The 27,435-nt window shown below is 48.0% G+C and overlaps 1 protein-coding gene across 2 annotated transcripts; it reads right to left on the bottom strand.

The window, feature by feature from the left end:
- Window positions 1–671: 671 nt before the first annotated feature.
- STEAP3 (STEAP3 metalloreductase) lies at window positions 672–25,786 on the bottom strand. 2 transcript variants are annotated; one of them, XM_018072639.2, is made up of 5 exons: window positions 25,715–25,786; window positions 12,437–12,920; window positions 11,456–11,983; window positions 9,729–9,893; window positions 672–4,057 (listed from the first exon to the last, which is right to left on the bottom strand). In XM_018072639.2, the coding sequence occupies exons 2-5, from the start codon at window positions 12,917–12,919 to the stop codon at window positions 3,767–3,769; spliced, it is 1,467 nt and encodes a 488-aa protein (XP_017928128.1). In that variant the 5' UTR covers window position 12,920; window positions 25,715–25,786; the 3' UTR covers window positions 672–3,766. The 2 variants fall into 2 exon arrangements, with proteins under 2 accessions (XP_017928128.1, XP_017928129.1); XM_018072640.2 differs by lacking the exon at window positions 25,715–25,786 and adding an exon at window positions 25,103–25,379.
- Between the last annotated feature and the right edge of the window lie 1,649 nt (window positions 25,787–27,435).

Below are 27,435 nucleotides of genomic sequence, written 5' to 3'. Positions count from 1 at the left end.
TTTAACTGTAGTTTGATATATCACTTTTTAAGTAAATCCCTGAAGAGCAAGAAACCAATTGCACTGTTAAAAGTCTTGTATTATAAAACCGAAGGAGTGAGAGAACTGTACCTGCACAGGTTAATCTTCAGCTCAGAATTTAAATGGACTCATTAAGACCAACTTACAAATTAGCTTATTAAAATGCAATGCTGCAGATCCAGAAGTTGGTTGATCTGGCGTGCCACTTGTATGAAAAAGTGACTTAAGAAGTAAGGAACAAATTTACAGTACTAAAACTCCATCTTTCTTTGCAGTTCCATAGACCCTCATCTCGACCTCCTTCTTCCTTGAACTCTGTATCAACAGGACATTTTATTTAGTGAATTAAGCTTGTTTCATCCTGTGCTACAAGTGCTGTGTAATATCAGTAGCCCCTTGTAATGAAATGTATGTCTGGACACATTTGTGCCCTCCCACATGCATAGGAGCTCCATAATTGAGCCTTGGCACAAGGCTCAGCAATGATCATTTTATTACCTTGATAATGAGATTCTACAAGCTGCTGGCTGTAGTGGGTTTTATTTCTTAGTGGTTAAATTCTAGATAATCACACTACTCTACTACTGCCATTAAAGTAATGGTATTGTTTAGAGGGAGGAGGGAAAAAAAGACTCAGACGAGTTCTGATATAATTATGTAGACTCTTCAGAATATCTTTATATAACTACAGATGCCAGTAATTAAAACTAGCCTTACTGTTACAGCTTTTCAATTGGTTCTTACATATCCAGAGGCACATAATAGGCAGTACAGAAAATAAAAATACAAAGGATTTACATTCCAGCTATATATTCTGTGATAAGATATATATGTGTGTGTACATATATACAGAGAGAGAAAGAGAGAGAGAATAACTTCAAGTACAAAACCAGTTAATTGCTAAATTTTAAGCCAATCTTACTGAATGTCCTATGCACACCAAAAGATGCTTACAGAAAAGATAATTGAAAAATTCCTCACTCTAATTTTCAGCATTCCAGAGTCAGAAGAAATTACTCAAACTGTCATGTCACATGTTTTAAGGACCAGATGCATACAGAGGCCACCACGTGAAATGCTGTTCTGCACTTACAGGAATTGTTTTCAGTGTTCAAAAGGGATAGTGGCTGACAGGCCAATGTGTTGGCACAAGTGTTACCTGGAGACACTTCACCAGCCTTTTTTTAGATGCTGTGGGGATTTTGAGCTGGCTTGTCTGTCCCTTTGGGCTTGTATCCATCTGAAAAGCACCATGCTGACTCACTGACCACTTCTGCTCAGGAAAACTGTCCCTTTGCCATGGGAAAGGGAATATGGGCATGAAAGTCATGTAAACAAAGCAAGGGTGCAAACCTTATTTCTGCTGGACAGAAAGGTGAGACTTTAACCTTGCAGCGACTCACAATAAAAACACACTTTTTCCCTCGAAGACAAAGCCTGCAAGCCTGTGTGATGTTCTTTTCCTGCCTCCCTGCCTTGTAATTTATTTTTTTTTTGCCACCAGGCAGTAGTTTTGCCTGGCCTAAAGGTGTGAAAAGAAGCTAAGATGGGGCAAAAAAAAAAAAAGGCACTGAAATACATTGTAACCAGAAAGTGTAAACTGGTGCTTTTATGTTGTCTTTGCTCGATGATAAAATGGAAAAGACAACTAAATACCAAGATTGCAGAATGCAGTTTTCCCTCAAGGATGAGTTAAACTGGAGTGGGTGGAATTACACTCAGGTGAAACTATCGCAGATCCATGTGGAAACTTAACCTGTCACCTAAACACAAATAAATACTGTTGGGCCAGTGATTGCAGACTTGGTGAGTGATTTGGTCAGGTGCCAATCTGGGTTCTGGAAGTGTAAACCTGATAACAGCAGCTTGCTGAAGGGAACAGTGGGAAAGAATGGTACCTTCCCCATGTTACCAAAAACCCAACAAAACAAAGTCACCTGATTATGAAATCTAAGCTTTTCCCTCAAGCCAGCTTCTTTCTATTCAGCAAGTAGCATTTGGAAATTTACTGTAAGTCTTAGGCAAGAACTGAAATCCCTCACTATCATCACTGGCCACATGAACAATACTTGGAGAATATTACTCACTATAGTTACTTAAGGCTAAACAGGGATTTCTTGAGATTCTCTGTGTAGAACTCACCCAGGCTACAGAAGCAATGTTGGCTTGTAGAAGGGCTTATGTGCCCCAAAGTTGATAATTCCCCCCCACCCTTTATATTAACTGGTCTAGTAAAAAGTACTTTCTTGTCCCCCAAACTGTAGCTCATTTGGGGCTGACAGCTGTTGTTTCTCAAAGCAATACTGACACTGAGTGGTGTGTTTTACTTAACTGTAGGAAAACAAAGCTATTCCAGGCATGTCCTTGTGTCTGAACTGACTGAGGTAGTCTTCTTATGTCATCCCAATTGCTTGCTTTAAAATGAGCTTTTGTGAATGGCTGTCCATTGGCTGTTTGATGATTTGGATGGCCAAAACATAAAGAATTATGCTGATAAAGAGCAAGAACTTAGACACAGAAAGCAACAGGTGGAACATGAAATTAGGAGAGAAATCTTCTCTGCCCTGTACCTTGTCCGCAGTGGGTGTGAAGTCTGAAGAGCATTTGATATCTGCTTTGTGACTTAGCAAGTGACTTTTTTTAAGGTGCAAGGCAATGAAGGACTGTGCCCAGAATGTACAACTGCTGTGTTTTCATGTTGTGGTCAAGACTTACTGATCCCCATGCAAGACTGTTCAGAGATCTTATTATTGCTAGTAAAACCAGTGGGTTTAGAGCTGCTGGTTTTTTTGCTTAAATTGGAATGTTTGGGTGACAGCAATTTCTAAAAGCTTCACCCTATTATTTGATGTAATGCCATCTGGAAGGCCTTGGTTTTCTCCATGTAATTTTGTGAAGCAGCAGGTCTTTCCAATAATTATCTTCACTCTATTTCCATCAAATACAGCTTGAAACTGGCTCAGTAAAACAGAGAACGTGGAGCAGTAGCTCTCATCTCAGAGCCAGTAGTGCAGACCAGACATCTGGTGTTAGGGTTATCTCTCTCTTCAAATGTTTTTATACTGCTGGAAGAGGTGCTTTGTTTCTGCAGCTTATAAACATGCACCAGGCACTGCTTCCAGGACCAGAAATTCTGTCCGTATTTGAGAGAACAGGGATACTGGGCTTGCTGTCAGGTTTGGATGCTTTAGTAATATCTGCACTGACTAGTAACATGGATATTGCTGTTCTTACTTGTCCATAGAGTTCATTGAGGAGAACAAAACCAGAGGGGATTGATCTTTCTAGATCTCACCACCTTGATTGATCCAGACACTCAAGAGGCAGGGTATCTTTGCTGTCATAAACCCAGAAAATCGGTGCAACTTCATATTAAAAAGAAGGCATTGAAATTTATGAGAGCAGCTAGGGAAGCAACTGAGAAGAACTGGTTTGGGGAGCTGCCAGACAGCACTTCAAGTGACTGATCTGACTAACAGAGTCCATCAGTTTCCCACATATTTTAGTGATCCTAGCTCAGCTTTCACAGTCATTTTTAAGGCAATAATTGTTCTAGCAAAATCAGCAATACAATTTAACTGCTACTGTCCGAACTAGTTTCATGGTTATCCATTTTCTAAAGTCACCAAATTTTATTTTTTATCCACAACACAATTATACCAAAACGTACATATATTTAAGAAAAAGAAACACCTTTATAGAAACACTGACAGTGCTTTGAAATCCTCCATCACAGCTGGGGCTGTCAGACATTGCTGGAGGTCTCCCCACTTGAATATTCCCCTGTTGCGCTGGGCAGAACAAATTTGACATATCTCCCCTTCTCCCAGCCCCTCCTGATTCGCAGAAGTCTGTGCCGGATGCAGGGCAGGCTGAAGATGACCTTTGCAATGATCACAGTACATGGGACGAGCAGTGTGAGGGTGTAGGTGGGAGGCAGGTAGAACTTGTACTGGTTCTCATCAAAGGCCCTCGACCATCCGTAGGTGAGCGTGTGCAGAGTGCTGACCACCAAGGCAATAAATCCAAGGCTGGACTAAAAGGAACAGAAACACATGCCAGTTAGCAGAAGACCTTGTGCCTGGCTATTTTCCTGTATTTTTTACATCATTTTGTAAGTGTACATAGCACGGAGAAAGCAATGAATATTCATTCCTGTGTTTCTTGGACAGAATAAAACATGACTGGAAACCTTTCCTGGGTAGAGTGCCAGACTGCATTTTTCTTTTTCTAATCAGAGGTTAAGTGTGATATTAGAAACTCAGCAGGAGTCTCCTGGAAGATGCTGCCAACTCAGCAGAGATGTGGGCTCCTACATCCATGTGAAGCAGCAGCCCCAGCTCCTGCTGAGCAGGTGGGCACAGGCAGCTCCCAAATGCTCGTCCCAAGCTGCAGCTGCCAACTCTGCTGCCTCCCAGTCCATGGCTGGCGAGAGGGATGAAGCATCAGCATCGTGGCTCTGGACCCACAGCTGGCACTGTCGGAAATCTGTGAAGCTGTGGCTTCGCACGGAGTGAAGACACTGTCAGGTAACTGGTATCACCTACAGGAAAATGAGATTGTGGAGACACAAGTGCTCTGTTCTGAGGTGAGCAACAGCCCTGAAGGGTTTCCTTCTCTGTCCTAGAGATCTGTGTTAGTTCATGAGCCAGACCATCAGGCTGTGTGGTAGACTAAGCCTTTGAAATGGAGAGCCAAGAGCTCTTTAGCCACTCAGGGAGGCAGCAAGAACCCAGCCCCTGTTCTGCAGACAAGAACTTCCCCCGTTTTCAGCTGAGATCATGCTCCCAAGCACCCATAGAGACAATGTTTCTCCTGGATATTTCCAGCTCCCTCTGAGGGTTGCTCTCAAAGAGGGGTTTTAAACTGTTTTTCCCTCATCTGTGGCTTCCTGCCGGCATCAGAGATGGGGGCTCCCAAGCTTTGCTGCTCATGTTCCTAACTTAGGGAATGAAGCCTTTACAAGCCAAAATATCTGTCTTGGTGCAGCTAATCAGAAATCAGCAAGAAACAGGGTCTTCCTGAAGATATGTCCAGGAAAGAGGGCACAGCAGGGAAATAAGGGACCAGGGCAAGATGGGAGAAAGGATTCATGTTTTCTTTTGAAAAACCAGTCTCATCTGGAAAACTACTCAATTCAAACCTTCCCCTCCTATTTTTGATTGCTGGGAAACTATTAAAAAACCCAGACGACTTTTAAAAATGTACCATGGTGTTACCAAAAAACTAGACCAAGACTCCTCTAAACTTCAGAGCTAATCATTTAAGCAGCTAAGAAGACTGGGCAAGGAAGGGAAGGACAGCTCTAAAATGTGCTACCAGATCTCGGTACTTCATTTTTACAGCATCTGTCAGGCAGTCATGGGAGTGTCACTGAGTCCTGCCAAAGTAAGGGTCATTTCACCTATATGACCCCTGCCAAAGTAAGGAACTCCTTCTGTGTTACAGCTGAGCATTACTCAAGGTCATGCCAGGAGCTGTTCTGTGAACTGAACCTCAGCCCTGCGTGCAAACCCACATTTTTCCTTTCTTTCAGGGATAGATGTCATTCTTACCAGAAGCCATGTCCAAGTCCAAACTAAAGTGGTAACAAGCAGCAAACCTGAACAAGGGCAAGACTAGTTGCACTTGGAAAATTAAGGAGTTTGCTGCAACGTGCCATGGTCGCAGTTGAACTTAACAGCAGGACCTGACCCACAGATCATTCATCATTTATTGATTGAGCTTCTCTCCAACAGGAAAAAAAACTCTGGGTGGCAAAAGGTTGGAAGTATCAGCTTGGGACTCATCTGGCAGAGCAGAGATGTAAAGCAGGGCAGGGGAAAGGGGACAGAATGAAGTCCAAGGGCAGCAGATGCTTTCTGCTCTGGGCAGAGGAAGTGTTCAGAGTCAGCCTGAGCAGGGCTCTATGCATGGCAGAGGTGCCAGAGCTGGAGATAATTAGTTTGTTCCTCTACAATTTCTCTTTCAACTGTTGATGGTACTGGGGGAGAGCAGGAGTGGAAATTAGTAGGACAATATCCAGGCCCTGAGTAACCCACCTTTGTGTGTGAATGGCAGGGCACATGAAACAAAAAGCTAATTGGCAAAAAGAGAATGGCTAAGCTGCTGGTGGCTGGCAGCTCCTCTGACAACAGCAATGGGCTGATCTGCTTGTAACACAAATGAGAGGCTGATTGGTGAGAGCAGGGGGTGCCTGGGATTAGTGGTGTAGAGCCCCATGGCTGCACCCGCCAGACAAGCTGACAGCTGGGTACAGGTTGGTCTGTAAGTGCACAAAAAACAAAAGTTCTGCTGATTGCAGCTTGGTTCAGTATGTACAGCTCTGCATACATTCTGTATAGTACGATGCAGAGCCTGCTGAGCACCCTATGGGGCTGATTTGCCAGCAGGATTAGCCCAGATACCACACAGAGTTTTGAGTCTCTGCTCTCCTTTATCCTCTCTATGCAGTTTCTGACTATGAAACCTTTCTGTCTTAAACAGGCAGAGGTTTCTTTTGCACTGTCGCAACATGGGGAACGTGGGGCCAGTACCCTCATACGGTGTTAAAGCCCTCTGAAAGATGCTGCATGAAGTTGTTATCTTACTAATGCAGCCTTTGTGTATATTTTCTATTTCCTTGGTGTCTGTGACCTCCCTGTAATGCATCAGTGAAGCTGATCCAGTCACATGTGGCTCAATTAGAAATGTCTGGGCAGCACCAAAAGCAAACAGCCCTTTCCTGACCCAGATATGTTCCTGACTTCTGCAGCCACGAAGTCATTAGCTCCATGGAAGTGGCTCTGGCCTCTCGCACTCTGTCGACAGGAGGGTTAGAAAAGGTCTGGTTACGGATTCTTTACATCTCATGCTACATGAACTATGAAAGAAACCAGGTCAATTCAACCTTCAAATTCCAGGAGGACTTTTCAGGATGGGAAGGTAAAGGCAATCATACACATTTTTACTTCTCAACCAATTAGAGTTGATTTGTAAATCACTGGGGAACATTAAAAATGTCTCCTATAACTTGAATTACACAAAAATCATTCCTGCTATCCAGTGTCTATATCCTGTTAATCAAAACTGGACACATAGGGGAACTGTGTATCCAATTTAACCACATTTAATTGAAATTGGTGTATGTGCAGGAGCTACTGTGAAAATTAGCTTTTTTTTCTATAGCCTTGGCAACAACACAAACAGGATTTTCATCCCATCAGGCAACAGATGTATATTTTAAGACTGTGGCAGTATATCCCATGACACTAATACAGATGTAAACACTGGAAAATGTCAGACTTGTGATGCTCTGGATAAGGAGGAGACTAAAGTGGCTTCTGAATTTGTCTCACATGTGGCTTTTGGTACAGCATCTCTCAAACATCATCTATTTAAACTGAGATGGTAACAAATTGATGCATTTTCTGGAAGACATCTGGCTGGGATGTCTGTGCTCTGCATTTCTCTTCTTTCATGCTGTAAAAATGTTAAAAAACCCAAATATTTGAGAAAGCAGCCTCATGCTTCACCCCTTGTATTTACATTGTGCCACTGTGCATTAATTCAGGGAGGCTCACACTGAGCTATGTGAATGTAACCTCTGGAGCCTGGGAGCAGTAGCTGTAGCTGCTCTTTTAATTTCCTCAAGAAAGGCATCACTAACCTATTGAGGAGTAAATAATTTAAAACAACCCTCATTAAAAAAATAAATATGGAAGGTAACATGCCAAGAGACCTGTAACCTGCTCTTTTTACATGGTATTTCCACAGTAGGGCTCAATACCAGCTATGCCTCTCCGGCACGTGATCAGCTCATGTCACACTGTCATGCTTTATTCCATGCAGACAGAAATAGGTGTATCTTTCCACGAACTAAGCCAGTTCCCATGTGGGGCAGCCAAGAGCTATTTTGGAACCGACCATCATGTATTTGTCTGGTCCCAGTGCTGACATACCCTTAGAAAGACACGGGAAGGGCTCCCAAAGGGCAGATGCGACAGTCGTGTTGCAGTGGTGGGACATGGCAGCACTACCTGCAGTGACAACATATATATTACATGACACAATGCCAGCACTCTCCAGGACAGCTGCCAGGCTGCCTGGGGAGCAAAAGGGAAATGCAAGGGGTTTCAAAGCCTCCTTCCAGGCTGCAAGAAGATACTTCCCTTCATTTAGGATTCCTGGTATGAGATGCCTAAGTCAGGATCAATTTATCCAACGTCCCAGCAGCTGCAGCCCTCCCCTGGGACATGCTGAGAATTAATATGCTTCCATTGTCCAATCTGAAGGAGAGGTTTAAAGCCAGGTCTCTCTTCTCCTCAGGGGATGATCTCTTGGGGTCAAGCTCTCCTGGTGCAGCTCTTCTACTCAGTGTAAATAATTGCTGGCTAGCCCATAGCAAGAGAGGAAAAAAGACAAACTGACTTGGTCGGGGCACTTGTGGGGGAAGCAGGGGAGCAGACTTCAAACTCCTGCTCCAATGAATATTGAATTATTTATGTACCACTGAAGAGCTTCAACAGAGCTTAACAGAGGCTGGATGATAAGATATTCACCTCTGCATCCCTGAACCCTGCCCTCCCCTTTGGAAGGGTTAGGTGTGCGCCAGTGTGGAGCACAGGGAGACTCTGCAGGGGAGGAGCAGGGGTCCTATGGGGGCTCATGCATGTTGGGGTGCCACGTGGGTCACTGCAGTGGGACATGAAGCCTGGTGCATGCTAAAAAGCAGTGGTGTAAGAGGCACAAGTAACAAGGGGGTTTAGGGCTGTGGGATACGACTGTGACACAGTGAGTGGAACCTGGCCTCAAAATCAGCTCTAATGTGCAGAGGATACTTGGAAGGTTCATTCCCTGCTATCCTCATTAGTTAGCCCTAAGCCTGGCTCCAAGCACATTCCTGAAAAGGCAGCAGTTCCCGAGTTTGGGGTCTGTGAAAGTCCCATGGACTAGACTCAGGTCACTAAGGGAATTTGACTCTCAGGAACTTGGGCATTGGTGCAAGCAGGAAAACGGTTCCTAAACCACTGATTGACTCTGGAGAAAGAAAAAATTACCTTCCTAATTCAGTTTTTAGAATCAGACAGGGACTTTTCATTGGCATCATACCCAGTTCTCTGTGCTGCTTGAGCTCTGGCACTTTATAGACCAGTCTAAGCCTTTTCGAACTTATCTGCTGAATACTTGGGTGCATGCAAGCTCTGCCAAACCTGTCTTTCCCTTGCACTGTCCTCTCAGGCACTTTCCTTTTCAGAAGCTCATTCTCCCTGAAATGCAAGGGCAGATCTGTGGCCTGCAGCCAGCTGCCTCCATAGTGGGCTACCTGCCTGCCCTCTGCAGCCTGGTGCAAACTCCCTGCAGCAGCCCTGCTGCCGCTGATCCTCATGTGTCATGCCACTGACACACTGCATTTCCCCTTCCCCCTGAGAGAAGCACCTTCTGCAGACAGGACAAACTCCTGTGTGAGAGCAGCACGGACCCCAGGACACACTATAGCCCTCTACTCTCTGACCCCTCTTGGTGTCACCTCCTGGACAAGGGATCCATGGCTCTGGGGTGCAGGGGGAGCTGTGGCATAGCAGGATTTGCTGCTGACACCAGTGCACAGCTTGCAGTGCTGGAGCAGGGATGGGCTGGGACAGCAGGTCAAACCCTGCCCTCTTTGGCCTGTGTGAGGGCCTGACTCTGCAGAATCACTCTCTGGCATTGGCAAATGTCAACTTTACCTGAATGAAACTGAATTCCCTCCAGTTGAGAGAGTTTGCGATGGATGGAAGTGAAGTGATGGCAAGTAACGACAGCAAGCCCAGGGCAATAATTCCAACAGAGATATAAATCTCCATTCTCCAGACTTCCTCCTCTACCCAGATATTCATCTTCTTCTCCACAGCCTGGCATGACAATGAAGGTTTGTTAAAATGGAGCACTTAGGAATAGAGGAACTGAATTTTATTTGTTTTGGTTTTGGAAGCAGCTTTCTTGGGTGAGCATTGGTCCTACTCATACCTCCAGCACTATTTGCCTATTTGGGAGATGTGGAAATGCTCCCTTATCCCACCACCATTTGGCCAAAGCTAGACTTGATTTGAAGCCTGCTGGGAAGAACTGCTGAATGCTCTCAGCTCCCGTCCCCGTAACCACAGCAGCAAGCCCCAAAGTCACATTTGGAAAGATAATTACAATGAGAAGTTAGTTTAAAGACAAGAAAACAAATACAGATGCTTGAATATGCAGTACTCTCCTAATAACCTTTGTTTTAAGTGCATTTAGGGGGGAAATTGTTCATGCTAATGGAAGGGAAGATGGGTTTTATACTGCATGGCAAAGAGGAACATTTAGAACTGTCCTCTTTAGCCCATTAAATGGGTTTAATATACTAAACAAAGATGTTGCTAGAAAACAGGAGGCAGAGGGGAAATGAACACAGGATGCTTGCCTGAGATTAATGTGCAACTGTGGCAATTGAGAAGGACCTGCTCAAGGCTGGAGCTGAGAGGCTGGGGATGGTGTTTGATGGATGCTCTGAAGAGGCACTGCTGCTGAAACCAGCCATCCTGCTCCTCTCTGCCCCCACAGCCCCTTCCCTCCTCTGTGTTGGGATACACATTTGGAATCACTTGTGCAAATACCCCAGTGCAGAAAGCAGACTGGTTGTGAGGTAATTCCTTCATCAGGTTCCTCACTCAGCTGCACAAAGCCTGTGCCATCCCAGGAGGGAGTAGGGTGGAGCAGTGAGAAGTTAGGGGCACAAAAGAGGGAAATTACATTCTCCTGTGGCACTGCTGAGCTACAGAGCTGGCTGAACAGCCTGAAGGCAGCAATCTCACAGTGGACAAACAATGCCGAGAGTCTCAATGAGGCAATAAAGTCCCTTTCCATTTACTCCTTCTCTTAGACTATGACCAGTTCCTCACCACTATTTTGTTAAGCTCCTGGAGGCACACTGTGATAAGGACACACAACCTGCCCTGGGTTATGACTTGGTCACTCCAGCAGCACATACTGTGAACATCAGTATGAACAAACAGGAATATCCCAAAACCTAGAGAGAAAAGCTGAGGGAAACTCTGCTCTCTCCCCCATTTCTCCTCTCCTGGCATTTTTCCTGCCTCTGCCTTAGTCTCAGACATGCCAGGTGCCAGGCAAGGCTGGTTTCAAAGGCTTCTCTGTGCTACTGGGGAGCAATGGCATGGGGCACTTTGATCCTAGGCCTGGCTGTAAGTGCACAGGGAACACCCTCTGAGGTGGTGGGTCCTCAGCATGGATGGGTGGGTGCCCAGTGTGTGGTGTGTGACTGACCTGCGGGGAAAGGACTCCTATACGTAACAGCTTATTCCCACTGTCCCACACCTGCTTTGGAAAGCAAGTGAAAAAAAGCCAAGATATTAAGCCTGCCACCCAACACCTGGATGTAGATTATTCCGGGTGCTGACCTGAGGAGCACCCACGTTACCTGCTTGACGGCCGTCTCGATTAACAGGTACCGGTGGGAGCGGCGCATGGGCAGGCAGAGGCTGTACACGGCATGCAGGGCTGCACAGAAGAAGCTGAGGAGACCGATCTGCTTTCGGTGCTGGAGCCACTGGTCGAGCCAGTCTGGAAAGCGCCTGTATTTGGTGCCATAGTAGAGCTGCGAGCAGGCTGCCAGCACCCCAGGCAGGTAGACGAGGGACAGCATGACGTAGGACACGCAAGGCAGCGTCGTGTTAACCACCTCGATGGGGATCTTGTACAGCTTGTTCTTCTGCTCCCTGATAAAAGGGTGGATGACCTGCCGGATCAGGTTGTAAGTGAAAAAGCAAAGAAAAAGCCCCAGAGCCAAAAAGATGGGGATTTTCCAGGCTGGCAAGAGGCGCAGGGGAATGTTCTCGATCTCACAGGCTGACGACATGCAGCCCATGTCCACAGGGGTGAATCCCATGACTTGAGCAATTTCTGCTACAGTGCGCTTAGCTTCTTGGTTATTTGAGCAAATCAGAACCTGCAACAAACAGAAATATACATATAGGGCAAGGAGATCAGGCTTCTGGGATCGAGTGCATCAGGAAGGATACTGTATTACAGGGAGCCATCATTATTCCACTGAGCATCATGATTCCTGGCAAGCTTTTTGACAGGGATTTACCACAACTGCCGAAGACCTCTCTCCTGGACAGGTTTCCTTTCATGTGTACACCGCCAGTTTTTTTACTGGCTCTGTTTAGATAAACAGACAATTAAACAATACTTTTCACTTAGGCAGATGCTTCAAAGACTACAAAGCATGAAGTGAGTGAGGGTACTTCATTTCTGAGCAAAGAAACACAGAAGCTAAGGGGTGGATGCCATGGCCAGCACTCAGACTCCTCCAGGAGCCTAAGGCCATTTGCTGATGCTGCCAGACCTTAGCTGCTGAAGCAGCTGTGATTTAGCCCTTGTTGGAAGAAAACAATACCTGCTTGTTTCCATCTCTGGCACCTGACTGCAGCGTCCATGCAGAAACCACGTTAAACCCCTTGACCACAGTGGAGGCTGGGAACAGGGAAGCCAAGTACTCTGCGTTGGACTCCTTGTGATGGTTGATCTCTGTGTTGTTACTGACGTCCACCAGGATCTTGCCCGCCAGCACATCAGCCAGGTCACAGAGGGTGGAGTAATGTTCCCTGAAAACTGCCACAAAAATGACGTCTGTCTTCTTCACCGCCTCGGCCTGGAAGGTGACCTCTGCCGCGGAAGGGAAGAGGCTGGCTTTCCGCTTCGGGTTGCGGCTGCCGACCACCACCTTGAAGCCGGAGCACACCAGGCGGATGGCCAAGGACCGCGCGAAGTCCCCGCTCCCCAGCACCCCGATGGTGCGGCCGGACGCAGGCGTCACGCCGGGGTCACCCTCCGTGCTCCCATGGCCCAGGAGGGGCTTGGCCATGTCTCCTCTGGACATCCTGGCAGGAAAACCAAGGAGAAATACCAACTCACTGTGGAGCTCTTGCAGAGACCCAGATCACACCTGCGGTCATGGGGAAAAGTGCCACTTAGGCCACTTGAACAGGTGAATGTGGTTTTGGCCCCAGTAGCCCAGGACCCAACTGCCAAACCCGCCAGCAAGGGTGCAGTAATGTACAAGCACCATTGGAGGGGGACACAATACCATTCTAGGTTGGAAGGTGAAGGCTTTTAGGGAGGTTTCCCAGGTCTGTGTGATCCAACACCTGATGGATGCACTCATCCACCCTCTGCTGTTCCTCATGCTGCCATCTCACACTGCAAAGCCAGGGCAATGCTACGAGTGATCGGGATCAGCAGCTCTCAGATCCCCATGTGGGATCTCCTGAAAAGTCCTGGTCCAGGGGTCTAAGAGGATCCCTGAGCCTACATTTGGAAAAGCCGGAGGGGTGGGTGCTTCTGATTTGCAGGAGCAGAATCAATGCAGGGAGTTGAAGTTGAATTGAAAGTGTTCTAAAAGTGGTAAGCGAAGAGAGTTGCAGCCTTTGCCTATTCGAATATTTGGGTCTGGCAAGTGCTGTTTGCTTCAGCTCTTTAATGAGTAATGAGAACTTACTCGTGACATTTAAAAAATATATTAAAACATGATGAGATTTGCTCATGAAAGATCTTGATGAGCTTTACAAACGTTAATGAATTTTGCCCTGTAACAGATTAGATATTGAGGGCATGGAGAGGTTTTAAGCAGATCAATAAATTCACAGGCAGCACAGCAGCTAGACCTGGAGGTCAGAAGAAACTTGGGCAGGGAACTGCCAGACTGCTCTCAGCCTGTTCCTGTGGCTCAAATCTGCCTCTCGACTGAAGGAACAGCAAATTTACCCTTATGGAATGGCAAATTCCTGGAGGTCAGATTTTTAAAGGGCTCGGAAGGTGGCTCAGGGAACTTACAAACCAGGACATCTGGCTTTTGTACTGGGCACACTGCTAGAGATTATAATAAAGACCATGTGTGATATACTGGGGAGGGAGACAACTTGGCTTTGGAGTGCCCTATAGCTGGTCAAGTTCTTTCAAAGTGAAGGTTACCACTCAGTTGGGGTGACCTGGTCCCTGGCACAGAGGTGTTTTTCATAGGCTTTTGGAAATATCCTTTGCCCAAGGCTTTTCTGGAATTGGCGCAGTAGTAGTGCAAAGGGGAAGGGCACTTCTGCATGAATAGTTACCAATGGGAAACAAAGGGTGAGAAGAAATAAATGATTTTCATAATGGGAATAGGTTGTCAAGGGATTTCCCTGAGGATTTGTGCTGTTCAACATGCTCATAAGTGATCTGGGAAAGGGAGTGACTATTGAGAAGATAGAGCTTGTGCGTGATGATCATAGAATCATAGAATGGGTTGGGTTGGAAGAGACCTTAAAGATCATCTTGTTCGAACCCCCTGCTATGGGCAGGGGCACCTTCCACTAGACCAGGCTACTCAGAGCCCCATCCAGCCTGGCTGTGAACACCTCCAGGGATGGGGAGTCCACAAGATCTCTGGGCAACATGTGCCAGTGTCTCACCACCCTTATAGTAAAGAATTTCTTCATAATATCTAATCTAAATCATTTAAGACAGTCGGTCTATTGTGAAGAATCTGCAGAAGGATCTCTTCATTCCAAGTGCCTGAGCACCAAAATTCGCTACTGATACATGCCAAGAACTGCCTATGGGCATAATCCCCCATAGCATATATGTACACTTTAATGAGCTGTAATCTTATTAGCAACACTCAGAAAAATGATCAGAGTGTCACATTACTCTGAAAATACCAACTTGGTGGTCCCTGGCAGACACACATCAAACACAGCCGAGTTACTGAGGGAGTTACTCTCACACAGTGACCACAATCTCAGTCCTGATCCTCATCGAAAGCCTGCCAAACACCTTCAGCAGATGGACTTTGAAACTGTAATTCACTGTCCTGGATACAAAACCACCACAGCTTCAGAGACAATACCGTTTCTATGGCAGAGGTCTGTCTGCTCTCCCTGCCTCTCACCAAGCAAAGCTGATTTGGTGATGCTGGCTGTGTCAGTGATTAACCCAGGCTGCTGCCTGTGCACACACCCCTGCCTTAGGTGTATTCCATGTGTATCACAGTCACTAGGAAGTTTCACCAGGAATTAGTGGGAAAGGCATACAAAACAGTGGAGATAACACAACTATACCAGTCTATAAATCCATAGACTGGACAGCACACTGCAGTTCTGCTCATCCCACTGCAAAAAAAAAAAAAAGGGAATAAACCTAAGGAAGGGTCATAGGGAACGAGTGAGAGAGATGATGAGAGCTTTCAGCTTGGAAAAGAAACACATGGGTGAGGAGGGAGCAGGGACCATTTGAAACTTCTGGAGATGAGGAGTGACCTCACAAGTGGAGTTCAGGTCAACAGGAAGCCCCTTGTGTAAAGTAAAGCAGCTCTATCTGAAAAGATGGTGTGTGTGGGTTTTTTTCCCTGGTCCCTTCTTATCAGACGCTTTATCAAACACTCACTGCTTTACCTTCTAGAAACCTTCTTGCTCCACTTAAATTTATTCATGGCCAGAACTATTTGTTCTAGGGCCAGTGCTATTGTTTAGCATAATGAGCTTGCTTTCCTGCACCCCTCCTCCTTTTCCACCACCTGTACTCACAAAATATTATCCCAAAATAAAGAAACACATCTCTGGCTCTCAGCCAAGCGGAGAGAAATCAGTATTCAGGGTGGTGAAGTGATTGTTACCCACAGACTCATTTCATAATTGCTTTAAGGCACCTCAAAAGCTCTCTCTGTGCTCCCACTGGGACGTAAATTTTGCTGCAAGCAAATTTTCTTGTAGTATGTTTTCTCTGTCCTGTATCTGCCACTGAACATGTATAGAGATGTTGGCAATGTTTGGAGATAAACAGCTTTGCTGTCTCCAGTTATTTTGATTAAAAGGGATGACATAATTAAATGGCCTTTGAAGTCAGCAGGGTAGTTAAAAAGACGCAAAATCTTTTCTGTGGATTTTGGTGTGATTATTTCAGTCATGCTCTGGCTTTGGGGCTTTGGAGCAGGACCCATCCCTGCTGCTGGCTGCTGCTTACCCCCGTGGGTTGCATTGCTGTCACTGTCATGCGCTGAAATCCTCCCGAGGAAAGGAAGAGAAAATCCCTCTTTCACCATGAACGCATTTCACTGAGACAAACACTGTGGTTTCTGCCTAACAGATGCCTGGCAATGAACTGTCTGATTAGGCAACAGCTTTTTTTCACTTCTGTATCTCTGCAGAGCATTCAGACCCCCATCTCCTGCCACCGCCCTGAGTCCACACTTCTTTTTCTGCAGCTATGGACAATGGGTTACCTGCTTAAAACTCTCCCTGCCAAAGCTAATTCTCCAGGGCAAGGTCAACCCATCCAAAGCCAGTTCAAGATCAGTTTCTTACCAAGGAAGCTACAAAATGATTTAAAGCGCAGCCCAGTGGAAGTAAACTAACTTCAATCCTAACTGCGCAGCAGTTCCATAACTAAAATATTGAATACAATACAGAGCTGCCCTTGAGCTAGACTGTTAATTGACAGCCTTATTATCACTGTGTGGGGATGGTCTGTCCAGTTGTAGCACACTTGTTCCCATGTGCAGTTCACCAACTGCATTGCAATTACTGCTATTATTTGTAGGAGAAGAGCAATGATGGGCAAGTGAGCAAGACAGGGACCTCCCCTCTGCCAGGCACCCTAAAAAACTGGCCAGAAGGCCACTTCTGCCCCAAAGAATGGGATCAGACAGAGAGAAGCTGAGTGAAACGAAGCAGTCAAATCGCTGTTGCCCAGGCAGAGGGAGGGGGGGGTTCTCACAGAAGAAAAACAGGGATAATTCTACATATTTTGCACCTGAGGCTTGGCAGAGGCTGTTAGCTTAGGCTCGGTGCCAGGCAAACAAGGTTTTTCTGCCTCTCTGCCCACACTGAGAGGCCTCACACAAGTTTTGCAGCAGGACAGACTTTCTGGATGGAGCTGGGCTGCAGGAGCCCACTCAGGTGTCTCTGGGCTCACAGCAGAGTCAATCTGCCAAGCAGATCATCCCCCACAGCTAATGAGGAGCCAGCTCATAGGTTATCCTCTTTCAACAGACGTGGAGGACTAAGATAGTAACAATGATGAGACTCCAGCAAGTTTGTCTGGGATGACCCAGATATCTTCGACCATGTCTTTAACAATGAGACCATCTTTCTGGGCCCCTCTCACGTCCTCTGGTGCAGCAGGATAGCCTAGCTGGTTCCTGTAATTTGCAGTCTGGAAGTGTTTGAGTTGTACACTCTGAAGAAGGATGGATCTCGAACGGCAAAGCACGAGCTTCGCTTCAGTTCTGGACAAAAAAAACTAAGACTCATTTCACTGCCCTGCTATTCAGATTTATCAGATAAAAGACAAGTTAGTTTTACAATAACTCTAATAAAAAGGCAGTGCCTTAAACTTATCACTGAGTCAAATTCTGCTGAAGAACATGGCAGCAATCTCATAAGGAGCTCAAATAATATCCTGTTCTGTGCAAGCAAACTGGTTCCTGTTTGCACAAAAACTCATCTCTGAGCTCAGCCTCACGGATGGAGTCTTAGGATGCACTACCTTGGCTAAAACAACTGCTTTTGTGTCTTCCCCTGAAGTCAGGTTTTGTTTAGACCTTCCACAGCTGAGTCTCCAGAAGCTCTGGATTCAGCCCAGTGCAGGTCATCAGAGAGCCTGCTCTGTGCTTCAGCTTCTGCTTGGGGGTTATTTGACATAAAGCACACAATTATAATCTACATTCCTTAATGAGCACATGGGTTGAAAGACCAGCAAGGCACATGAGGAATCAAATGACGTAGCAGAGCCCTTGGTCAGGTCATTGCAGAGGTCATTGCATGGCTGGCATCCGGCTCCATGGAGCACAGCCCCACAAACACACACACTGGAGGACAGGGGTGATCTCTGCCTCCAGAGGACTTTCAGTCTGCATGGAGGGACCTTTGAACAATGAAGCCAAAGCCCTACAGCCTCTGTTTGCAGAGCATCTCCAGCTGTGTTAACCCTCGAGAACCCCCAGCTGGAGAGGAACGTTCAGGACCTGAAGCCTTCAGTCAGGTCTTGCTGTGAGCAGAAATATTCATTTTTTTGGCTACAATTCTTTTATTTCCAAGGAAAATCAAATGTTTAACTCTTTTTCCCACACACAGAGCATCCCTCCCAGGAACACAGCAAGTACCATGAACCTGAACCTGTTGGAACTGGAAGAGATTTAAGTAATAAAAGGGTTTATCCAAAGCCGCTTTAATCCTGGCTCTGGTGCACATTTCTGGAGACCTTTCAGTGCTGCCCAGGCTGACTGGAAATGACTTACTCTGCTCTGCAGGTGAGAGAAGGAGTTGGGGAAACTAAGCTTGCTGCCCCTTTTCCTCTTTCTCCTTCCAAAGCAGAGTTTTATCCCCAGTGGCTCAAACCAGGAACTGGCAAAGGGTATAAATCACCCTTCGGTATTGCCTCAGCCAGAAAAGCCATGTTGCAAACCTACCCAGGCTGCCAGCCAGGATATGAGAATGAGGAAATGCTGGGGGCTAGGCTCTCCCTGCTGCTGTCCTTCGGCCTCTTTGCCCACAGGCATATGGGACAGGGAACGGGGAGTTGTTGACCCCATACCCTACTGCTGGGGTGGGGAGGTGGGACAGGGACGTGTCCCAGGGTAGATGGTCCTGCCCCAAGCAGGCATCACGGGGTGCTGAGTCTGTCCCCTGCAATGCGGTGGGGACAGACCTGCCCTGTTCTCCACTCTAATGCACTTTGTATTCTCAGGTCCTCATCCCTTCCCTTGCCCCAGGGCAGGTGTTTACCTGATTATCTCATTTATCAGGTATTTGTCTGTTAAAACCACTTCCATAAGCTCCTGCAGAGACCTGCTTTCTCTCGTCTTTAATCTCTCAATCCAGTTAACCTCATCGCTTCTTCTTTTACCCCCAAAGGACTCGGCAAATGATTTGCCCTGTCATTCTCTGCAGACACATTCTGCATTTCGAGAACAGGTTTCATATCTCCCTTCAGTTTTTCCTGCCCACGTGAAACCCAACTCTCCATCAGAGCTGTTATTTACAGGGTGTCCAACAACTCAGCCTCTGTTCCTTGCTCTCATTTTTCTTGGAGGATGCCCAGAACTGCATTTTCCAATTGAGCCCCTAAAAGGTACCAGCTGGAGCAGAGACGCCGCTTCCCCAACGCGCCACTTCTCTTTCTTCATCCCAGAAGAGTGTTTGCTTTTGCACAACTGTGTGACACTGTTGACTCATGGGGCACAGTGTCCATCACCCTGTCCTCTGGCTCCCCACGGCCACTGTCTGGCCGGTCGCTCACCCAGTGTCCAGGCGGTCAGTCAGTCCGACCACACAGGACATAACACTCTCCCTGTTTTTTTAGACCAGCTCTCCAACGATTTTTAATTTTTAGTCTCTCCTCTAAAATGGTTCCAGTCCCTCCAAGCTCAGTGTCACCTACAAATTCAGTATGTGCCTCCCTACTCCATCACCCGCTAATGAAAACATGGGCTGACAGGCACTGACCCTCCCCACTCCGCACACCCTCAGGTTTAAACATTGATAAATATTGAGAATGTTGTTTTTGGAAGCCAGCAGTGAAGCCAAAGGCATGTCCCTGACCACAAGATGTTCTTCACCATGACCAAAAGTCAAGAACATCTTTCAAAACAGAGAAAAGTAGAGGAGAAAGGCCAACCAGAATTTCCTACGGGGCAAAATAGTCTCTTTTTTTCCCACATAAGTTCAGACATTTTGGCTACAGTTTTTGTATAGAACTACACCAGCCTGTGGTCACTTTGTAGGAATAATCTCCCTCCCCAAGGTTAAACACCCAGTGCTGAGCAGAAAAATCACCCGTATATAATACAGAACTGGAAAACAAACTTTTGGTCTGTTTTCATCAAAATTATGTACTTTTAAGCAGTTACCAACAGGTTTTGCCATAGATGCCTGCAAACTCTCCACTTCCAAATTTGTCTCCAAAGGCAAGGGGCCCCCCTTTGCAGTACCACTTCTCTACAGCAAAGTCCTTGTTTGAAGAGCTTCCTTTGCTCTTCTGCAAAAAGATCTTGCTGCCTGTGCCCACTGTGTTGACAGAGTAATGAGAAGCCTGGGAAAGACCTGCCCTGTAATAAAACATGATAAAATGGGAATCTGAAAGTCTAGGAAGCCCAGAGGTTTCACTGTAAGACCATGGAGAGCACAGACCTGAAGCAAGACAGAGCTTGGTAGAGCAGTGCTGCTGACATAGCACACAGGACTGTATCTGGCTGATGTGACTTGGAATGAAAAGGTTATTTCCTCTGCTTATCAGCTCACAGTTCTTCAGCGATATAAAGGGGTGGTTTACAACAACTTCAGGTGCTGTACTTAAGTGTTATGGGGCTTCTCTTGCTTTTTTTGGCGGTCTTCAATCTCTTGCTGCTCTTAACAAGTTAATGATCATCTCAGTGACTCACCTATTTCTGAGCCTTCCCCTCTCTAAAGTGCAAGGAGAACAGGGAAGCAGCCAAAAGCCAGGATGGTGGAAGTTTCTCAGGTAGATCTAGTAACGCCCTGCGGCCAGACACGCTGAGAGGAGGTGCTCCTGCCTGCAATGAGCTGGTGCTTCCGCTCCTCTCCGGGCAGCACGTGCTGCTCTGCTGGGAGCTCCAGGGCTTCAGGGATGGCGAGACCTGACTTCAGCAGTCACTGCAGGGAGCTGGCAGAGGCTCCAGCTCTTTAAAACCTCTTTGTTTCTTTCCAGGAAAGACAGGGAGGAATTGCACTGCGTGTGCATTTAAATATTTGTATTGGCTATTTCCACACCGCAGTGCCTGTTAGAAGGGTCTCCAAGATCAGCACGCCCTCGTCTTTCTGATTTTGCCTCTCCCAGTGACTCAGAAGATGCACAGGACCACATGGGGAGAAGATGGCTTGGGGGGCAGTGTGGGGTGAAGGGAAGACACAGCCTATGGCAGAGGGCCAGCCCAACTCTTGCTGATCCCTTGGTTTCCCCCTGGGGAGCACAGGCGTGACACACCGTGTTCACAGCACAGGTAGCTCTGAGCCAGCCCTGAATCAGCCCAGTGGTGAAAACATGGAGCTCTGCCCAGGAAGGGCAAAAAAGCTCATGTAGGCCCATGATCTGCCTCTTCCACCTTTCCCAGCAGCTCCTGCAAAGATCCTGGGAGAGACAGGGCAAATGCAATCGGCTGACCAGGTAGTCAGTCTTTGGGGACCCAGATGGGTGGAGTTGGGTGGGAGAGAGATGCTCTTCACTGGAAATCAACTCTCTTCCCTGACATGCCAGGATCCCAGAGCACTCTGCCTTCCCCTTCCTCCCCCACTGTTTGTCTATGCCTGGCCAAAACATGCCTTTGGTCCAGCATCCCACAGAGGAGATCCAGCTTGCTTCAACTTTTCCACTGCACTGGCAGGGGTTTTGCAGTTCAGCCCAGAGAGACAAATATGTGCAGGTGTGCACAACATGTCTCTCCTGAGGACCCCAAAGACTTAGGGAGCCCCACTCATTGTGCTGAATGAGTACAAACACCATGTATTTCACCACTGCTCAGGAGAGCCATACTGTGCCAAGCTGTGCTGGCAGCTGCAGAGGGAGCTGATGCTGTTTGTCTGGCCGAGTCTGTCTGCCTGGGATTTCTCTTTGATGGTCTTGAATGAGTTTTGTAAAGCCAGCTGTGCTGGAGCACTGACTCCTGCACCCATGTTTGACCAGGACAGCCTTGTGGTGAGAAGTTAATTTACTCTAAGCACCTGAAGTGATGCAGGTTAGTATCTAACCCCAACCTAAGAAGAACATGGACCTGCTGGAGCAAGTCCAAAGGAGGCCACAAAGATGCTCGGAGGGCTGGAGCCCCTCTCCTAAGAAGACAGGCTCAGAGAGTTGGAGTTGTTCAGCCTGGAGGAGAGAAGGCTCCAGGAAGACCTTAGGGCAACTTCCAGTACCTAAAGGGGTTACAAGAGAGCTGGAGAGGGACTTTTCACAAGGGATTGTAGTGACAGGACAAGGGGGAATGTCCTTAAGCTGAAGGAGGGTATAAGGAAGAAATTCTTCACTGAGGGTGGCGATGGACTGGCCAAGAGAAGCTGTGAATGCTCCATTCCTGGAAGTGTTCAGGACCAGGTTGGACAGGGCTTATAGCAACCTGTTCTAGAGGAAGGTGTCCCTGCCTATGGCAGGGGCATTGGAACAAGATGATCTTTAAGGTCCCTTCCAACCCAAACTACTCTATGACTCTATGATCTATCAGTGCTTGCTCATGATGGGTAGTTGATATCAGCCTACTTCAGTGGTGGACACGTTACCACAGACCCTGGTTCTTGAAGCCTACAGTCCATAGGGACCTCTTAGGACATTTTTTTCCAAAGACTACCATAGTATAGTTCATATAAACTAAATGGAAACGCATGTGTTGCCACAACCAAGGCTTTAGAGAGACTCACTGAAAATCTGAGAACCTGGAAAAAGGATGGGAGGAATTTCTGTCTCAGTTCCTTAAACCATGGGAAAATTTTCAAAATGTTCAAGTGGTTCAGGCCCCAGAGTATGTAATGGCTTTTGGAAATGTGATGGAAACTCCCACATCACCAACATGCTTTCAAAATGTTTTATCCTTTCAGTTAAGCAACAGTTCACTTAAACTTAGATGAAGATGGGAAGCTGCTTAATCCACTGCAGGTCTGCAGGGAAAACTACCTGTAGTGGGTTTCTGTGGCTAGGTTTTGGTAGTTGGAGGGCTACAGGGCTGGCTTCTGTTAGAAGATGCTAGAAGCTTCCCCTGTCCCGTGAAGCCAATGCCAGCCGGCTCCAGGACAGACTTCCTGCTGCCAGCCAAGGCCGAGCCAGTCAGGATTGATAGTAACACCACTGTTAGAACATATTTAAGAAAAGAAGATTGTGGCACAGAAGGAATTCCAGCCAGGGAAGAGTGGAGTGAGAACATGGGAACAAGGTAGACACCAAGGTCAGTGCAGAATGAGGGGCAGGAGGTGCTCCAGGCACCAGAGCTGAGACCCTGCAGCCCATGGTGCAGACCAGGGTGGAGCAGCTGTGCCCCTGCAGCCCATGGGGGACCATCGGGGTGCAGAGACCCACCTTCACCCATGGAGGAGCCCATGCTGAGCAGGTGGATGCACGAAGGAGGCTGTGACCCCACGGGAGGCCCAAGATGGAGTGGGGTCCTGCGGGAGACCTGCGACCCATGGAGAGGGAAGCTCACACTGGAGCAGGTTTTTCCTGGGTAGGACTTGTGGCCCCTGTGGGGGACCCACGTCAGTACAGCTCATCCGTGAAGGACTGCACCCCATGGAGGAGTGACCCACGGAACAGCAGTTTGGGAAGAAATGCTGCCCGAAGGATGGACTCACACCGGAGAGGTCCATCAAGGACTGTCTCCCGTGGGAGGGACCCCACGGGAGCAGGGGAAGGACTCCTCTCCCTGAGCAGTGGCTGACAACAACTGACCACGACCTCCATTCCCCATCCCCCTGCACTGCTGGAGGCGAGAAGGGAGAACATGGAAGGAAGGAGGGATGGGGGGGAAAGTGTTTTTAAGATTATTTTACTTTTCACTCTTTTGCTCTGATCCTGTTAGTAATAAATTTAAGTACTATCCCCACTTTGAGTCTGTTTTGCTCGTGAAGATAATCAGTAACTCACCTCTCCTAGCTCTTATCTCAACTCATGAATCCTTAGCTGGCTTTTTTTCTCTCTCCACTGTGCACTTGCAGAGGGAGAGTGAGAAAGTGGCTTTAGTGGCTACCTGGCATCTGGCCAGGGTCAATCCATGACACTACCCTATGAGAAGCAGTAAATTAAAATTTGAAAATAGCATTTTCTTCCATTATGGGGTTGACAAAAAGCTAACTCTAATCACTGATGGTAAACTTGGAGATAACAAATTGGTGGGTTTTAATTCTTGGTATGTGATGTTTCTTAACACAGCTGCCACTGCCTTTCCCACCTCTCAAGAGAGAGAGCATGGCTGGCCTACTTCTTCCACCATCAGAAAAAATGTGTTTCCCCTGAATCTAAACCTGCTTCTATTTATGGGAGTGATGTTACAAGGTCACAGTCAAAGCATATTTCTTAACAATAAAAAGCAAAACAAAACAAACCCAAAACAAAAATAAAAAGCAAAGCAAACAACAAAAAATTATTATGCTTTCAAAGAGCACGTTTTCCTGGGGTTTGATGTGGTTCTGTTAAACACAGACTTGTTGAGTCATCAACATTTTCTTCTTTACAATCACAGAGGAAATCAAATATGTGCAGTGACTGTGGCATCTTATATCACTGTACTTTTGTTTCATGGCAAATGTGATTTTAAAAGAAGAGAAAACTTAAGCTTGATGCAGTATTTAAATCTTGTTAATCCTGCATCTCCCCAGCCCACAGAGTATTGATGCTGTAGGCGATGGCCTTCCTCTCCTGCTGTCTCTCAGTTTTGGTTTCTGGCCACAGGAGCCAATTTTCTCTGTGTTAGTTTTATTTAGACTATTCTGACAGAAATCATCTGGGGTCTTCAGTACCTGTCTGCCCTCTGCTTTGCTCAGTGTGGTGCAGGCATTAGGAACACAAACCCTTCCCCAGGCTCCCTGATGGGGCTGTGACGGCCCTGTGTACCCCCCAGGCAGGTGTTACACCCTAACCAGGGTCACAATACAGGGAAAGTCCCACCACAGGTTACATCATCTGAGGGATGGTCATACTACAAAGTCAGCTCTCCAACTCCTTCACAGTTTTCATCCTTTGTTACTCTGACAGGAATCAAATGCTGAAGTCCTCCCCAATAAGTATCCAATCTTTGTAGCTTTCACAAGTCCCTAAATCAGCACAGAAACCACACAGCCCTCCCCACTCGCCCCTGAGGGATCCTGGGCCCTGGCCAAGATTTTCTCCAAGTTTTTTTATATCTCAGTGCTGATTTCTCCCTGGCTGGAAGAAACCACTCATCTCCTCAAAGCATTTGGAGAGCTGAGAATGAAAAGTGAAACCCAAACACCAAGTGGTCCCAGAGGAACACAAGTGCACCCATCCATCCATCCATCCATCCATCCATCCATCCATCCATCCATCTCCTCTGCACTCACGAGGACCACATCACCTGGAACAGCAAACCCGAGCTGTTTCGGGGGGCGGGGGGGGGTTGCCCGGTGCCAGGGAGTTTGCCGCATCCGCACGGACGTGTCCAGTAGCTACGGGAAAGCTCTTCCCGCGGGCACCCCGCATCGTAACCCGGCGGACCTACCAGGGACGAGCATCCCACCGACCTCTTTTCCCAGTGACCTCCCGGACTGGGACACACCAGCCCCCGCGGAAATCTCCACCCGAGATCTGTCTCCAGCCCCAAACGCAACACTCGCACCGAGCCGGCTGCGTCCGAAACCTCCCCGGGGGCCCGGACCCCGCAGCCCGAGCCCATGGGCGGAGCGGGCCGCGGAGAGGGACCAGCCCCGCTCCGTAGCCCGGCCGTGGGGATCCCGGAACGGGAGCCTAGGAGGCACCGCTCCGCGACGGGAGCCCCTGCGGACCCGAGACGTCTCTCCCCGGGCGGGGGCAGCCGAGCCGAGGCCGAGCGAGCCGACCCCGCCCCGGCGCTGCACCGCGCACGCCCGGCGCGCCTGCGGCTGCCGGTTCGAGCCCCAGCCGTGGGCTCAGCCCCGCTGGCCGCGGACTGTGCCCGTCCCGCGCGGGTGCCCGTCCCCGCGGTCCTCACCTCTGCGCGGCGGCGGGAGGGAGAGCGGCGCCGTCCCGGGAGCGGGAGCCGGAGCCGTGATGTCAGGCCCGGCTCCGCCCTCTGCCGTTGTCCCCGCCGCGGCCGCAGCCACTGCTCGCTCAGCTCCGCTCGGCTCGGCACAGCCCGGCTCAGTGCCCGGCCAGCCCTGCCCGGCCCAGCGGTGGGAGCACGGGAGCGGTGGGACCCCCAGCCCCGTCCCGCAGCGCCCGCCCGGGTGGCACTGCCGCGCCGAGGTTAAACACGCACGGACAGGAGGGCACCGCTGCCAGGGCAGCGGGGTCGCGGTGTCCATTACAGACAGGAATCGAAGGCAGACCTTAATTTCTCTATTTATAAACGCTATTTCAAAGCCAGCCGGTGTCTTATTTTAATGGAAGGGTGCGGCTTGTTGCGCTTCTGGCCCTGCTATCAGGGGCCGTGCACTTGTTCTGAAAAGCTGTGCCACGAGGTGTGGAGCAGATAATGGTTCTTACCCACACTCGGAGAAAGAGTTGTCCTGCTGCAACCACCCCAACACAGCCACACGGCCCCGCTCCGATAGACCAGCTCCGATAGACGCTCCGGGGCTGCCGAGAGCTGGCAGTGTCTTCTGGCAAAAGCACTGGGACAAACCCACAGGGACTCGAAAACAAATCCCTCGGGAGCTTTGGTTAGCTCTCTCAGTAGAGGAGAGGAGCATGGAGGGGAGGGACCCGAAGGGATGGTTTCATCTCTTTCATGCCCCAAACTGTGGCATATTTGAGGATATGTTGATGTGATCTGTGTTTCTAGCCTGGGCAGAGGATGTTTAGTCCCTGCAGTTAGGAGACTTTTCCTAATCTTTGCTGACTACCATCCCTTTTGTGTCCACCTTGCACATGGGGTGTGTGTTCCTAGGATGAAACAAACTCCACTTCTTTCCTCTCTCTTGGGCAGGCCATGATTTTAATGATCTCAGCCCATTGTCACCAGCTGCCCTACACAGACATCCCCCCTCTCCTGCCTCTGTGCTGCCTGCAAACAGGGTCAGCTGCCAGCCAGGGCAGTCCCAGCCTGAAAGGGCACTCACCACCTTCTCAGATCTAAGGAGTGAGAGATATAGAAACCTGCTAATATGGGAAGCTGCAGCAAAGATATGAGATTGCTAGGGAAAGCTCCCACTGGTGGCTCCCGGTGGCTTGGACCCTGGATAAGAGAGAGCTCCAGAGGCTTGGGATTTTCAAGCTGCAAACTTTGAGATATGAGTCCCTTGGGTATTGGACAATACTGGAAAGGTGAGAAAACCTATTGGCATGGTTAGGAGAAGGAGGATCATTGGGACAGCTGTACTTCATCATGCCTCTGTGATATCCATCTGTGACTGAATGCAGCTGAGAGATCCAGATTATTCCTTACCTCCTTCTTACCCCTACCTTCTCATGCCTATCTTAATAATAATTTATATGCCACAATCACCTTTCTGTGGAGACTGAAGGAAAGAAACTTTTGAACTCTCTTGTGCCTTATGTATGTTGTTACCTTCTCTCCCACATTATGTAAATGACAAATTTTGCCTTTCAATTTATTTATAGAACCTGTAGTCATTGCCTTGTTTGCCTTGGTCATCACAATTCATTTTACAGTTTCCTCTGATCTCTCAGGTCTCTGCAGAGCCATGGCTGCACCAGGTTGGTCTCCCTCTGTACCTTTCCCTTGCATGGGTGAAGGCCACAGGTTTATGA

This window comes from Manacus vitellinus, unplaced genomic scaffold, assembly GCF_001715985.3.
Source record: "Manacus vitellinus isolate BGI_N305 unplaced genomic scaffold, ASM171598v3 scaffold_22_pilon, whole genome shotgun sequence".
Lineage (NCBI taxonomy): Eukaryota > Metazoa > Chordata > Aves > Passeriformes > Pipridae > Manacus > Manacus vitellinus.
The sequence above is the reverse complement of the archived record's forward strand: the minus strand, read 5'-3'. Positions and strand labels throughout refer to the sequence as shown.